Source organism: Coptis chinensis, chromosome 2 (assembly GCF_015680905.1).
Source record: "Coptis chinensis isolate HL-2020 chromosome 2, ASM1568090v1, whole genome shotgun sequence".
NCBI lineage: Eukaryota > Viridiplantae > Streptophyta > Magnoliopsida > Ranunculales > Ranunculaceae > Coptis > Coptis chinensis.
The window spans coordinates 490,531-506,777 of record NC_141457.1 but is presented as its reverse complement, the minus strand read 5'-3'; the positions used below and the strand labels follow the sequence as shown (position 1 = coordinate 506,777).

The 16,247-nt window shown below is 40.1% G+C and overlaps 1 protein-coding gene across 1 annotated transcript; it reads left to right on the top strand.

Annotated features, from left to right (window-relative positions):
- The first annotated feature begins 7,049 nt into the window (after window positions 1-7,049).
- Window positions 7,050-8,756, top strand: LOC147514242 (zinc finger BED domain-containing protein RICESLEEPER 2-like). The gene has a single exon (XM_086581355.1). It carries the CDS (start codon window positions 7,050-7,052, stop codon window positions 8,754-8,756), a length of 1,707 nt encoding a protein of 568 aa, XP_086437481.1.
- The last annotated feature ends 7,491 nt before the right edge of the window (window positions 8,757-16,247 follow it).

The following is a 16,247-nucleotide window of genomic DNA, read 5'->3' as shown; positions in this document are numbered from 1 at the left end:
TACCATAGCTCCCTCTGGGGAGACTAATACGATTCCCATACCGCTGCCTCGAGGTTCTTTGGAACCATCGACGATATAGAGAGACCGTGACCGGTTTAGCGTGCTTTCGCTTTCTTAGGTCGACCTCGTGGTCGCCTTCCCATTAGGGTCGCCGACCGAAATCGGCTAGGAAGTCCGCAAACGACCGACCATACGTGGATAATGGCGGGACGAAGTCGATGTGGTGTTCGCCCAGCTCTTCGGCCCATAGTGCCATCCTGGTAGTCTTGTTTTCTTTATGGAGAATCCGCTTCAAAGGGAGATCGCTAAGTACTTTGATTGGATGAGCTTGGAAATACGGTCTGAATTTTCTTGCCGAGTATAACAAAGCAAGGACGGCTCTTTCTATGTAAGAGTAGTTCTTCTCGGCTGGAGTGAGTGTCTTGCTTGTGAAGTAGATCGGCTTTTCTGATTTGTGCTCGTCCTTGAATAGGACCGAACTGATGGCGAAATCGGAGACCGCCAGATAGAGGCCCAGCGTTTCTCCGTCGGTTGGTTTGGCTAGGACGGGAGGCGTTGTGAGGTACTCCTTGAGGGTGGCGAATGCTTGGTGGCATTGAGCGTTCCATGAGAATTGCTCGCCTTTCTTTAGTATCTGTAAGAACGGTCGGCATTTGTCTGATGCTCTGGATATGAATCGGTTGAGTGCAGCGACCATACCTGACAACTTTTGTATCTGTTTCTTTGTTTGCGGGTCGGGCATGTCTATGAATGCCCGAATTTGGTCTGGATTAGCTTCGATGCCTCTTTGTGAGACCTGATATCCGAGAAATTTTCCGGAGGACGCTCCAAAAAGACACTTCTCAGGGTTCAACTTCATTCCGGTTCGTCGTAGTCTAGAGAACGCTTGCTCGAGGTGAGTGAGGTGGTCGGCTGCTTTTTTGCTTTTGACAACCATATCGTCTATGTAGACCTCCATGGTATCGCCTAACATGTCCTGGAACATGTTAGTTACTAGCCGCTGATAGGTCGCTCCGGCGTTCTTTAGTCCGAACGGGAGAACGTTGTAACAATAAATGCCTTGCTCGGTGATGAATGATGTCTTCTCCTGATCTTCTTCAGCCAGTGGTATCTAATTGTACCCGCTATACGCGTCCATGAATGATAGCAGCTCGTGCCCACAAGTCTGGTCGACGAGTTGGTCGATTCTTGGTAGGGGGAAGCTGTCTTTTGGAGTTTCTTGATTGACGTTGGTGAAATCGACGCACAAACGGACTGTGCCATTCTTTTTCGGGACTGCCACTATGTTGGCGACCCACTCTGGGTAGTCGACCTTCCGAATGAAACCTACTTGTTTGAGCTTATCGACCTCGTCGTTGATCGCTTTTTGAAAGCGTAATGATAATCGTCTAGGACGCTGTCGAACTGGTTTGGCACTGGGGTTGACGTGTAACCGATGGCATGCAACATTAGGGTCCATCCCAGGCACATCGATATACGACCAAGCGAACACATCTTTATTCATGGAAAGAAAGTTTACAAGTTGAGCCTTAAGTGTGGGGTCGAGGTTGGCTCCCACATAGACGAGTTTAGGGTCGTCTTCTGTTCCGAGGTTCACTTGCTGCTTGTCTTGAGTTGGGGCTTGGCGCTGCGCGTTCTGGGCGCTCTCTGGAGGATTGTTCTCCGCAGAGTCTGTGTTGGTGCGCTGGCTGGCTGAAGTAGTCAAAGGAACTGGGCGTCCGCTGTGGTTACGACAACAGGGTCAGAAGTGACTGCTGTTGGCGTGACAACAGGAACTGGGGTAGTTCCCTGCCATTCTGCTGGTTAGAGGGGAGGTGGTGGTGGTAGCACGAGGCTGTGCTTGTTCGTGATGCTGCCCAATGGGGCGACCTCCGGGATTTGAACTGTCGGTACGCCTGGTGCTTTGGTAGCGGTTGAGATCGGGTCGGTGGATCGAAAACTCTTCTTTGGAGCCCCCAAATATACTGTTTTGTTGCGCTAGCTCTCACCTCAGCCACTAAATCCTTGGCCATTGTATAATTGGTAGGTTCGTTGCTGACGAAGATGGGAGATTTCGTAGTCTTGGTTGCTGCAATGATCTGGTTACAGTGATGGGCCTCGAGCTGGTTGCTTCGAAGTTCCATCATTCCCCTTGGGCCGGGAAAACGGACGACCTGATGCAGCGTGGATGGTACGGCCTGCATCTGATGTATCCAACGTCGTCCTAGAATGGCGTTATAGGACGACTTGGTATCTAAGACGCTGAAGCGCGTGTTGAAGCTGACTTTATCTTCCCGGAATCCCACTGAGACTGGGAGGATGATGTCTCCTATTGGATCGGCTCTGGAGCCGTTGAAACCGAAGAGGGGTGCAATGGGGTCTATGAAGACCGACTTTGGTAAGTTCATCTCTTGGATCGTGTGGTAGAACAGAATATCGCAAGAGCTGCCCGGGTCGATCAAAACTCGCTTGACGGTCCAGTCACTGATTTTGACGTGGACCACGAGTGCATCGTTATGCGGGAGGCAGACCTTGTTGAGGTCGGCCTCCGAGAAGGTGATGTCTCCTGTTCTTTGCCTTGAACTGCGGGGCACGGCTGCAGCTTGTGAAGAGAAATTGTATACTTCATGGAGGGCTCCGACGCGCCTTCTCTTTTCTCGTGAACTGGAGACGGAATCGTCTTGGAGAGTGATCATGTGGATGGTTCTCATCGTGCTTTCGCGACCTCGACGACGACCGACAAATGATCTTGATGGGCGCGCTAAGGAGCGCCCTCGGCCGCGGAGGGCGGCCGTGAGATCTCGGAGCGCTCCGTCTGGGTGGGGACCTGCTTCGAATCCTGCGGGCCATGAGTTTGTGGCGCAGGTCGCCGTCTGGTATATTAGTGTATTGCTTGATGTGCCCAGCTTCGACCAGGTCTTGTAAGTAATGCTTGAGCCCCCAACAGACGTCGGTCTCGTGGCAATTGGCGCGATGAAAAGCGCAGTAGGGCTGGTCTGGGCGATCTGCTGGCTGTCTTATCTCTGGTCGGTAGAATGCAGCACGCTTGATCTTTTCTAGTATGTAACTAGGAGATCTGGTGAGTACGGCGAATTCCCGATCATTTCTTGGTTTGGGTCTGGAGGGTTGCCCTTGTTGTCGGGGTCGCTTCCTAGAGGATGATGCGACTTCGTAAACCTCTCCCTCCTCTGTTGCTTCTTCTGCTTCGCGTTTCTGCTTTAACAAAGCCTCTTGCAGCTTGATGTATTTATCCACTCGAGCGTACAGCTCGGCCAACGTTTCGGGCTGGTCTTTCAAGAGCGACCTGGTGAGGTCGGTGTTGCGGGAGCGGCAGGCGGCAGGCGGCAGGCGGTCACCAATGTACTCGTACCCCTACGAACGACTATCATTGGGTACTACTATAAGAGCCACCCGCTAATGAGGCGTGCCTTGCCCTTCCGCATCGTGGCGGTCCGCTTTGCCAACTAGTGTGGCATTCGGGCATGCCCCTTATTGGAGCAATGACACTTTGCCACTAATATGACACCCAAGTTATATATAGCGAGTCCGGAGATATGTCAAGAGATTTTTTCCATATGAAGCTTTGGGAAAGATTTCATACAAAGAGGGAAATATCTCATCAAATAAGGAAAGGGTATTTTAAGCAATAAGATTCCTATAAATACCCAATAATCATTTCAAACAAAGAACTACGCTCATTTGAGAGACTTGATTCCGTGAGAACGATTTGGATAATGTGGCAGCCATTGAAGGTACAGTCTCAACAATTCTACAACAATCTCCCTAACAAGATCGTTAGTGTGTTCGGGTGAGTTCTTACCCAAACAATCGACTTCGTATAAAAACATATTCTTTGTTATAATGACATATAATTTACATTAGACTTAGTCTTTTAAACTCATTCAAATCTTAAACCTACACGAGGCTTTTAATTTTCGACATTTAATCATTCCAAAAAATAAATAAATAAAAAAAGTTGACTGGACCGCCTAATCAGTCCGTCTAGACCCGCCTAGTCGGTCTACCGATTTTTTAAACGACTTGGGCCTAGGCGAGTCGGTTGGGCACCGCCTAGCGCCTAGAGACCGCCTAGACCGATTTTTAGAACATTGGATACAACTTGCGTTGTGAGTCCTTTGTATGATCACCAGTCTCGACACCATGGAGAACATCATACCTCAACAGTGCCAAAAGAGACATGTCATACCATCAATTAATTTTCCTCAACAGTGCCAAAAGAGACATGCTTAATTTTCTACGTTTGGAGCCTTGGAGGTCGTAACCAATTTGCAAATCAGAGAGTGACTGTCAAGGACAAAACAATCGCTAAAATCACTCACAAAACCAAGTTTTTTTTATAATCAGCCACAAGGACAGGGATGTGGAAAGTTCAAGTATACCCTTTTCAAGCAAAAAAAAATGGTCTTTTAGGTATTAGTCCTAGCTGATAATAGGAAATTAGACATTAAGGACTAAATAATGTGTATTTAAGGATTGACCCTAGTTCCGTCTGGGGACTAATTTGGCCATGAGCAATCTGTTTATATTTGTGAAATGCCTATGATACCCTTCCATGTGCGCTTCACGTGAGCATTTAGAATCAGTATTAGGTCACACGTGTCATGCGTGTAGTGCTTTAATCTTGTGTCGTCTATCTCGCACATATCTCGAGGAATCTAACACAAATAGACCACGAAATTGATGGATCTAATTAGGGTTTTACTTCGTTCACCTCTGACACTTCACACTCATCTTAACCTTACCTCAGCTCCCACAATCTCTCAGCCATTTTCTTATATACGAATTGAAGGTTTTAAGAAATAAAGTGAATGCTCTCTTGGAAACCTCTTGGAAGCGAAATACGACGAAAACAAATCTATGCATGTAAGTACTCGATCTAATTGTTTGCATTCTTCTTCTACATGTTTGTGCGTGTTGAAAACATATTTTTAAAGGCTTGTGATAAACACCCAAAACTGTAATATTAAACTCCATTGAGACATATAAATTTGGTTAATTATGTGTTTAATAATCATGAAATAAGTATGTTTTCGTACTTTTGCAGGTCTTCGCAGTAAACATGAAAATATTGGTTAAACCTGCATTAAAGCACGGGGAACGATGTATATATGAATTCTTCCAAATCAGCCATGTGAAGCCGAACAAAATCTGCACAGAAGCATTAAACTTCCGAAGCTCCCACCTCTTGAACTAGAACTCCAAATGCGACAAGTGAACTACTCAGACAATCAGGGTGATGAACTCTACGCATAGGCAGGAAGTTGTAAAATTACCAAAAGACCGGACCGCCACTGGACTGCACGAGGACCCACTATGCGGGCCTGCAAGATTTGATGAGTCATCATACAAGTCAAGACAAAGGTGCAAATAATTGGTGCAAAAGTGACACCTTGCATGTAGTTAATAAAGTTAGATGAGATTAGGTGTTAATAGTGAAAAAAGATAGGTGCAGTGTCACTTTGTTGTGGATTGTGTGGTTAAGAAGGAAGTAAATGTGGTTTGGTGTTTCACGTGGGAGGAAATGAGATTTCTCTCAAATGAAGAAGAAAACAAAACAAGGGGGAGACACTCTATTTACTCCCTTGACTTTTTTTCCTTTATCATGCATTATTTTAGTTCCTTAGGCTTAGATTTTATTTAGTTTTTTTAGGTTTGAACAAAAAGCTTGTAATAGTTTTAATGGAGGAAACTTTGTGTTCCTCTTGAAAATAAATCTCACTTCTTCATGCAAGTGAGTTGATATATATAGTTTCTTATTCTATTTGTTCTCTTTATCTCTCATTTACATTTATATTCTACACTTAATCCTTTATCCCAAGGATCATTAGCTAAAACTTTCCTTTGTGGGGAGTTAATGATACTCATGTGAAGGATAATATTTGTTATTTGATTTAGTAAGTTGTTTAGGAAGAACAACTAGACCTACATCCTATCCCAAAATGGTAGTTGGTGTAGAGTCTAGTTAGGAATCAAAGTGATGAGCTTAGGGATAAGTCATTGCTTTGGTTCTACATGCTATCATATATGATCTTAGAGATGAGTCACATACGTTAGGGATCAAGTTAGTTTTTATTAGGACTTGTCTAAGAGTCCTAGGAAGATTAAGATGCACTTACTAAAAATCAAATAATAGAGGTTATCTTCACATGAGGAAAATTAACTCTCCACTTTTGTCTCAGTAAATTTTTATTCTTGCTTTAATTGCATGTTTACATAACTTAAGTTTTTGTGCATTAAAAGAAACCAAGTATATAGTTAGTATTAGGGGTGGGAATTTGGCCCTAACGACCCTAACCCGGCCCTGACCGACCCGACCCTAAGCCCTATAAAGCCCTCACAACGAAAGCCCTCACAGAGTTTAGGGCAGGGCCGGCCCGGCCCTAATGCCTTCTAAAACAGGGCTAGGGCTAAGGTTCTGAAACATAGGCCCGACCCTAATTCAGCCCTAATTAGCCCTAACCAAGCCCTAGTTATATTTTGACCACTATAAATATACATACCTTTGTAATTTATCACTTACAGGGTGGTATTTTCAATAACTTGTGATATATAACAAAAACTTATCTAACTAAACCTAATTGTTTCTATCTCTCCGGAACTCCCAATCTAACCTAGCAGGCTCGAATTAAATCTACTCTACTCTCTCACTCTCTCAAAAATGTATCTCTCTAACCATTGTAATGATCAAAGGAAAAGGTATCTCTCTCACCATTACGAACAATGAGCACCATTATAATGAGCACCATTACAATGAGCCTAATAAAAAATAAAACTTTATTCATCAAATCTCCTGATCCCTTCTACTCTACTCTCTCACTCTCTCAAAAAGGTTTCTCTCACTTATTTCCCACTTACTTCTACACAGAAACCAAAAAACAAAAAACAACCTTTGTCATTTGTTATGTGTTATGGTATTGGTGATTGATTATTATGCTATTTCATTTGTGTACAGGTTTCAGTAGTATTTCTTCCCTTGTGATATAATGTGTTGCACACGCCGAGGTTTGTTGGTTTCTGATTTTACTCAATTTTTGTTCATTTTGTTTGTCATGGATGTTGATGTTGATAATATGGGTATCGATGTTGATATGGGTGTTGCTGAGGAACCAAATGTTGAACCTGTGGTTCAAATTCCACCTAAATTATCTACTAGGAAGACGTCAATTGTTTGGAAACAATTTGACCAAGTTTTCGAGAAAGACAAGGACGGGGTTGTGATTAAAAAACCTAATGGGAAAGCTTTAATGAAAGCCGTTTGCAAAATTTGTAGTTCAAAACTGGTTTTTGGGGGTTCTAGTGGGACAACCCACCTTAAGAGACATATGATCCGGTGTGTGAAGCGAACTGAACGTGTTGGGGGACAGACCATAGTAGGCAGAACTGAAACTGGTGGGATTTATTGTTTTACCTTTAATCAAGAAAGAACTCGGAAAGAAACTGTTAGGTACATCATTCGTGAAGAATTGCCTTTCAATAAAGTTGACAAACCTACTTTTAAAAGGTATATGTTGAAGGCATTTGGCCCTCAGTTCAAGCCTATTAGTCGTAAAACCTTAAGAGCTAATATGTTTGAAATGTTTTCAAAAGGAAAAGATGATCTAAAAGAGCTTTTGAAAAATATCCCTGGTCAGGTTTGTTTCACATCTAATATGTGGACTTCAAATCAGGTTTTAGGGTATGTGTGTCTTACTGCCCATTTTATTACTGAAGACTGGAAGTTACACAAGAGAATTATTAGATTCTCTATGCTGCCTTCACCTCATACGGGTAAAGCAATCGGTGATGCCATCTATGCTAACTTGTTAGCGTGGAATCTATGTGACAAGATAGGGACTATAACATTGGATAATGCTTCCAATAATGATTTGTGTGTGTCTAGACTGCGAAGTTCACTTTTTAGAAATGATAAGGTGGGTAGAGAGTTGTTCCATCAACGCTGTTGTGCACATATTTTAAACCTGTTAGTGAAAGATGGATTGAAATTTGTTGAGAGCTCTCTTCATAATATAAGAGAAAGTGTGAGACATGCCAAGGCTTCTCAATCGAAGCTTGAGAAGTTTTTCGATGCTTGTGAAAGTTCCAACATGAAAAAACGAAGGTTGCCCATTGATATTCAAACAAGATGGAATTCGACTTACCTCATGTTGTTAGCTGCTACACCATACAAGGGTGCATTCGAACTATTTTTTTATGATTCAGATTTTGTGAATATACCTTCTGATGCTGATTGGCATAACGCAGTTGTCATTCGAGACTTTTTGAAACCATTTTATGAGTCAACTAAGCTGTTTTCTGGGATGAAATATGTTACCTCTAGTGTTTTTTGTTTTCAGCTAACTAAGATTGCAATGCTTTTGAAAAGGTATGAACATGAACCTAGCTTTAGGAATCTGTGTGAAAGCATAAAATTGAAGTATGACAAATATTGGAAGGACATTCCAAAGGTTCTTGGCTTAGCTTCTTGCATGGACCCTCGTTATAAGCTCACAGTCTTAGAGTTGTGCTTGGACCTTAATTATGACTATGTTGCCCCTCCTGTTACCGAAGCTAATCCTATTCCTAAAGAGAATCCAAAACTGAAAGAGTATAGAGTTACATTGTATGAACTCTTTGAGGAGTATTCTCGAAAGATGAATCAAGATGGGAGTGTTGTGACTGAAGCAACTATCAGTTCTGTTGGAGGTGATAACATGGTCTTTGCCTTGTTATCAAAGCGTAGGGAGTTGGCTGTTAAGACATGCAAATCTGATTTGTAGCGTTACTTAGACCAACTGACTATCGTTGATTCTAGCGAATCATTTGATGTTCTAGAATGGTGGAAGACCCAAGGAACTGCGTATCCTATTCTGGCTGCAATGGCACGTGATTTATTAACTATACCGGTATCTACTGTACCGTCTGAATCAGCATTCAGTGCAAGTGAACGTGTCGTGAGCAAATGTCGAAGTTCTTTGTTACCTGAAATAGTTGAGGCGTTAATTTGTTTAAAAGACTGGTTTCAAGCTGAGGAAGGGTTACAAGATGAAGATTTGGAAGACTTCGAGGCACACATGTTAATGGAAGATCAGGACCTGTAATTTTGTATGTGCAGCGATCCTTTTTTGTGTAGGAGAATCTTTTGGACTTGGAACTTATTTATTTTGTAGCTATCTCACAAGGTTCTCCCACTTTTTGTGACTCTGTTTTGGCAGTAGAGGAATTATGAAGATTCACTTCCTTGATATTATTTTGGAGGTGAGCAATACTCTACTGATTAATTGTTTATAACTTGTAAGAATTTCTGTTTACTTTATTCATGATTCATCTAATTTAATTCTTATATTCTTTATGTTATATAATCTAGTAATAAACTCATTTTCTGCTTTTCTTCTTATTATATGTTGATTTATGTTTTCTTATAACTGTTGCAGGTACTTTCTTTCACTTGGCCATGTTGCTTCTTTGTTTCCTAGAATGTTTTGTACAGAGTTAGTTTCTTCATTTTCTGAAATTTTCACTGCTGCAACTCTTCGCTCAATCAATGGTGTCTTGGCTGTCATCTGTAGCCTTCTTGTATATGAGATTCTCACCATGTCAAAACCATAGCGCGTGCTATGTACCTTGCTTGTCTGAAACAACATTTTCAGCTTAGTGCACTGGTAAAGTGGTAAATGCAACATTCTTTATTCCCTCGGAAACATGGATAATATACTTGTTTCATTTGTGAAGGATTAAGAACTTTCTATATAAAAAAAATAAAGTTCCTTCTTGTTATGCAGAAGCATGGTTATATTGGGGAGTTTGAGTATGTCGAGGATCACAGATCTGGAAAGATTGTGGTTGAACTCAATAGGCGACTTAACAAGTGTGGAGTCATTAGTCCTCGTTTTGATGTTGGCGTTAAAGACATCGAGCCCTGGACTGCAAGGTTGCTTCCATCTAGACAGGTTAGTCTGATCCTCTTGTTTAGTCCTTTAGTTTTGAATGAAGTTACATGTGCTGCTTCCACAAATTATGAGTTCCTTGCATTAGCCATTAACAATACAGTGACAGAATGCTCTAGATCATGTTATATGTGAAGCGTCTAAAATTGTTTATGTTGGACACTGCGGTTTGGATATATTCTTGTACGACAACTTATCTTTGGCATCATGGATCATGAAGAGGCGGTAAGGAAGAATGTTGGTGGTAAAGTACCTAGATTCTTTTACTAGGTGGAGTCCGTGCGAAGTTTTGTTCGGATTGGTATTCTTTGTTGGAAAAGATCTTGGAGTTTTGTGGAACAAGTTACTTTCAGTTTATGTTTTTTGCAGTTTGAACTTATTCTTAAGAAAAAAAGAACTTTCTATATAATATCCTAAAAGCATCAAAGATGGATGGGATTAGATGGGATGCTTAATTAATTTTTTCCTGAGTTGTGCTTGCAATCAAGTGCTAAAGTTGCTTTACAGGAAAATTATGGTATGCCATTCTATTTCACATACGAAGTGAGCAGAATTGAGGGCCTTCCAGTTTGATTGCCAAAAAGATTGTCATGGCCTTGGAAGACGTTAAGGCGCTGTCAAGTTCACATTGGCAGTCTTCCTCTCTGTGAACTAACATTCAATTATTTTCTATAACATATATACTTAATTAATTTTGATTATTTTCTATAATATATATTATCCTAGTTCATTAAGGGGATCTTAAGTCTCTATTGTATTAACAGTCAACGAATTTTCCTTTAGCAGGCTTTCTTTTTGTCTTTGCATAGTGAAGTAGGTCATCTATTTACTTAGACCAACAGACTGGAATTTAATAACATTTTGTAACTATCAATGAAGATAAAAATTTTGGATATAGAATTATAGATTGCAACATTTTATATTGTGGATGTGCATTTTAAATTGTTGAACTTATCCGGGATTATTACTAGATTAGTGGGACTTTGAGTTTGTAGATTTATGTACATTTTTGTAATATAAATGAGTTTTTAAACTGATGCAATAAAAAGAATAAAATATATAGGCCCGGCCCTAAAGCCTTTAAAGAGGGCTTAGGGTAGGGTCAGGGCTTGAGATTTAGACTTATGACCCGGCCCGACCCGACCCTATGCTAACTTTAGGACCGGCCCGGCCCGGCCTTAATATATAAAGGGCTTTAATATTTAGGGCCGGGCTAGCCCGGCCCGGCCCATTGCCCACCCCTAGTTAGTATTAATGAAACCTTAACTAAACTTACTCACTAGTTTCCAAAGAGCAAAACCAAGTTGTAAGTGGTCCTAGAATTTAGGTTGGTACGAATCCCTACTCAAAACTATACAAACACGAAAATCGTGAGTAAGGAAATACTTTGTTTTCGCATTTTGGCCAAGGAAGAGATTCAAATCTCTAACATAGCAAAAGGTGAATATCAAAATGGCGCCGCTGCCGGGAAACGAACCCGGGTCACCCGCGTGACAGGCAGGAATATTCACCACTATACTACAACGACTCAGTGACAAAAACTCATTTCTTAAATTAATCTCACATATCCATACATCTCCTTAGCAGGGAACAAGGATTGATTTCTTTGAAACTCAAGTTAATATGTATTCAATAATTAAAGCATCTACATATGATCATGCATACAGTAATTTTTACATTGAAATGTACTAGCAGGGCCGTTTCTGGATCCTCTGGAGAGCGTACCTAAATGGGTTCTCACAGGTATGTGTCGAAACACAAATTCACTCAAATTTTTACCACTCAAGTTTCGTTAACTCCAGTGTGTAGTGGGCACACGTTTCCTCACATCTCAATGACAATCAGAGGAGCCAAGGTCGATCAATCACGTCTACTACTTATTATCACACCTTCCTACTCCTAATTGAGCTAGAAGTATTTATTAGGTATTGTGGGGATTAGGTGATGGTGTAGAAGAAAATAGAAATGGATAATCAAAATTTACGAGTATGAGAGAATAGGGTCTTCAAGATATTTATACTAGAGAAATCCTTGTTTTCTTTCATTCTTCTAACTGAGTTTTCCAACCCTGTTCTTAAGCCTCTGAATACTGATGATTTTTTTTTTTTTATATGACTTAAGAACATGATTCTATTTTTCTTTCCTGAAGCAAGTAACTGACTTTTATTTGGGACAAGTCTTTCTCTTTAGTTTTCCACATTTCATCCTATTTCTCATACTCATCACTTAGGTAGATTCTTTTATTTGGTTTAATAGATGGGTAAGGAATTTTTGGTGAAAGTGAAAGGTTTGATGAAAGGTTCAGTGGAGTGACTAGCGGTAAAATTTGTAACATGTAAGAATTTTTTAGCTATGTCGATCCAAAGAAGGCCTAAATTCTCACCTAGGGTTCGGGTGGTGATCAAGTAAGTAGATGCATGATTTTCTCTAATCGGAAAAACTACTCCTTTATGTCATTACTCACATATCACACATATCGAGGCTTTTTGGTTAGATTCTCACAAGATTGATCGTTTAAGTAACTAACCGTTGGTTCCAGAAATTTACTATTATGTACAATCGATGATACTTAGTACCTGAATGTTCATGAAAAGATGTATAAACTATTGCATACGTATTATCTTAAGTTTCTTAAAAACAAATCCTAATTCGAATACTAATATGAGATTTCTAGACAATTTTCATCATTGAAAATGAGACAAGACTTTGTCACTAAGTGCAATTATTAACAAGAAAATAAAAACTATATACAAGCTACAATTTGCCTAATTTTTGCTACAGGTTTAAGACACTCCCAAATAGAATGATGTTTAGTCCTCGAAGTATCAATAGATAAAGAAAGAAATTACCTGAGAACCGTGAGCAAAATTAGGTCTAGATTGCTGGAACACAAAGGTTGGAGAGCATAATATATTATACATAAAGAAACAATGAAAAACAATAGCACACGAAACATAACTTTTTAGCTACATATATGTACAATGTCATGCTCAAATTTACCATCCAGCAGGATGTGTAGGTCTGGCGTCTTCAATAAGAAAATGCATTTCCTTAGCATCACGCCAAAAGATAATAGTCTGCCAAATTTCTACCCATTCTTTGTCTCCAGATTTGTTCAAATGTTTCTTCATATTTTCATCATTTGGGTAACAACGAACATGCCTCAGGTACCGAGCGGAACGTTTCCATTGCCTAAACCTTAATGAACGAATAATTTTGTTTGCTGGGTACATAAAATCTACCTTGACCCAGTCATGAAAAGTAGCTACAAACTGTGGGAAATGTGTCTTCATGATTCGGCAAGCGGTTACAGGTAAAAGTATATACTGATCCTGAAAAGTGCGAGCTCATCATTTTAGGTTGGAGATAACACAATCTAAGATGTTAAATAATGTATGACCTTGAGCCAGTGCACTAAATACTACGCAGGCAGCCTCATTGGCAGTAGAAAAATGTTAATCTCCCATGATATCCAGGAGTATAAACAACATCGCAGTCCCCATGTTCATGGTCATGCTTGCTAAGGGAATGGTGATGTCGCGCCATGGCACATGGCCATCTCCTTCTCATTTAATCTCAAGACCATCACCGTAAGTTTCGCGAAAAACTTGTCACTGAAAGGAACGGTAAGAATTATGATAGATGTAATGTCATGATGCGGCCGGTTCGTGATATGGAAGATCCAAAGTTAGGGCAAGCTGTTGTTCAGAAAAAATATGATGTGTGTCACCAACTAGGATTGTGAACCCGTCTAAGTAGAAGTCATGTGCATGATTGAATTCCGGTGTGTCCTCCATATTAGCATAAAAGTATGCGGCCAAACTCGGAGAATAAGTTTGGTCAGGTTGAAGAACTAGGGAAGGCCACCCAATGTTAATGATGTAGTCACGGAAGAGATGGTCATAAGTATTGGAATCCATCATAGACTGAAAAGATTGCTTAGGAATGAGTTTTGGAGGTGTCATGTTTGATGAAGATGCAATGTTTGATGAAGATGTCATAGTGGATGAAGTAAAGAAATGGGCAAGGATAAAGGCAAACTGGATGGATAAATGAGTATGGAAAAAACTAGACCCTCCTGTAATGACATTGAAAATCACATGTTAAAATTATTTTAGTCACAACGTAAATGATGACAAATCTAATAAGCATTTCAAAAGAATACACAAAGATAACAACAAAATTCATAATACAACGAAAAACGTAATAATATATACGATTATTTATTTATTGACTTAGTATTATTATTATATTTATATTTCATAAGAAAATCATGGATTATTATTATTATTCTGGAGACACAAATCGTGCACCACACTGTTTATGGCGGAGCTGCATCTAAATGTCCCCTTGGCTGGTAGAGAGTGTAGTTTGATTCTCCATTAGGAGAGCGTGATTTTGCAAAGACTGAGAATGATATTCCAAGATTTCCTCCTATTCAACATCTTGCATTGCTTGACGTTCTTGGAAATCCTTAAGAGTTGTAATGATGATATTCTGACGAGCGTGTAGTTCCCGCATGCCTTGATGAAGAAATTGAATGCCCTCCATGGGATTAAAAATGTTTAGCGCGCATGACATTTTCATCAAAGAAATGTTCAGAGTTTGAGTCGTTTTGTTCATCTGTCAGAGTATCAGGAGTCCAAAAAGCAATGAAGTAGTCTATTTGGAGTACACTAATATTTGCTCTTTGAAGGGGTGTCTCTGGAGAAAGTACTGGATAACCCCAACGTATCATAATTTGCGTGACTAAAGTAGGTAAAGGTGCTGACCTTCTTGTTTTCCTGGTGTTCGCGTTCCAGAGGTGTTGGATTAAACAAAATTCATCCCTTTGAGTCTTCAAAATCCAAAGTAGGTGAAGTTGAGACTTTGTGACTTCTGATTGGTGTGATGTACCTACCACATTATGTCCCAACCAGTGGAGCACAACTCGTTGATTCTGTTTCAAAGAGCGTTGAAGAACAACCTGATGTCTATTTCCGACTTCACCATGAGATACGGTAGCTCGTAGTAAAGTTTTGACGGAATCAAATGATGACTCTGGAAAAAGGAACTCCTGGGTATTCATTGGGATTTGAAGTATGTCGGAGATAATTTCCCTAGTCAATTCTAATCGTCGTCCATAGGCATTGAAGTAGAATTTTCCATTTTCAGGTTCGCTAAATTGGTAGAACATCAAAACCAATTCTCAAGAATAACCAGCTGCTGAATGATATAGAAGAGGCGTCCATCCTCGACGTATAATTTCGGTGTCAAAATAAGGAGCAAACCGGCCATCTTCAAAAAAATTCAGGTAGTCTTTCTCAGGCATTATTTTTCTTGGTTGATCCATTTGGAAGTATTACGAAGAGAAGGATAAGAAAGAATGCTTGAAATGAGAATGGCTGAAAAGATGAGATTTATGGCCAATCTATGAGTCTGTACCAATCCGGATTCCAAGTGTAGTTAAATCCAGAATTAATATATGAAAACACAAGTGACTCATGTGTTGTTGTGACACCAACCTTTATCAACAGCAACAATGGGTATCCATAGTAAGTCTTTTCATGTCAGATTTCCAAAAATAATTAATGAGATGTTAAAATGTTAGAAAGTATGGGGGAAGGCTTCACAGGGCAATTAGACCTACACATAATTTCAGAATTTATGATCATACCTCAGTAATAGAATATAGATAGAATAATCGAGCTGCTTTTGTGACAAATGTTATGCGTACTGTGTAGCGTGCACGATCTTCTCTGAGCATCATGATTTGAGATGGATTTATTTTGGTGCGTTATTGATTTTGCTTATTTGTTATTGTTTGATAACTATTTTATATTTATGATAAGGTAAAAATACAACTAATATACACAATTATTAAATAGGGTACTTTTCCATTTAATACGTAACCCGTACAAATGGTGAAGAATTATTTAACACACCATAGTAATATACAAAGCGACAAAGGAAAAGAAAGATGTCGGTTACATAGATCTAGATATTCTGGAGCATGTTATGCATGAGCGACAGTAGAACAATGATAAACACGGTTATCCACGAATCTTGTGGATCATTTCATTCGTTGCTCCTTTTCTCATCGCTCAAGTTGATTCATTATGTTGAAGAAAATGAGAATTTGTGAAGATGAATTTGTGAAGAGTGAGAGAAGGGGATGAGTGAAAGTGGAAGAGGAGAGTTGGATTTATAATGGAAAATCTGACCGTTGGGCATCTGACCGTTTGGATCAGTCCGTTGGGTTTTGACCGTTGGGCTTAGAGAGTAGGCCCAGTGCATCAAGGAACAAACTAATATATTACGAAGTACAATAATTGTATAACATAA

Coding starts and splice junctions, on each gene's coding strand:
- LOC147514242 (XM_086581355.1), top strand. CDS start 7,050: ATGGATGTTGATGTTGATAATATGGGTATCGATGTTGATATGGGTGTT.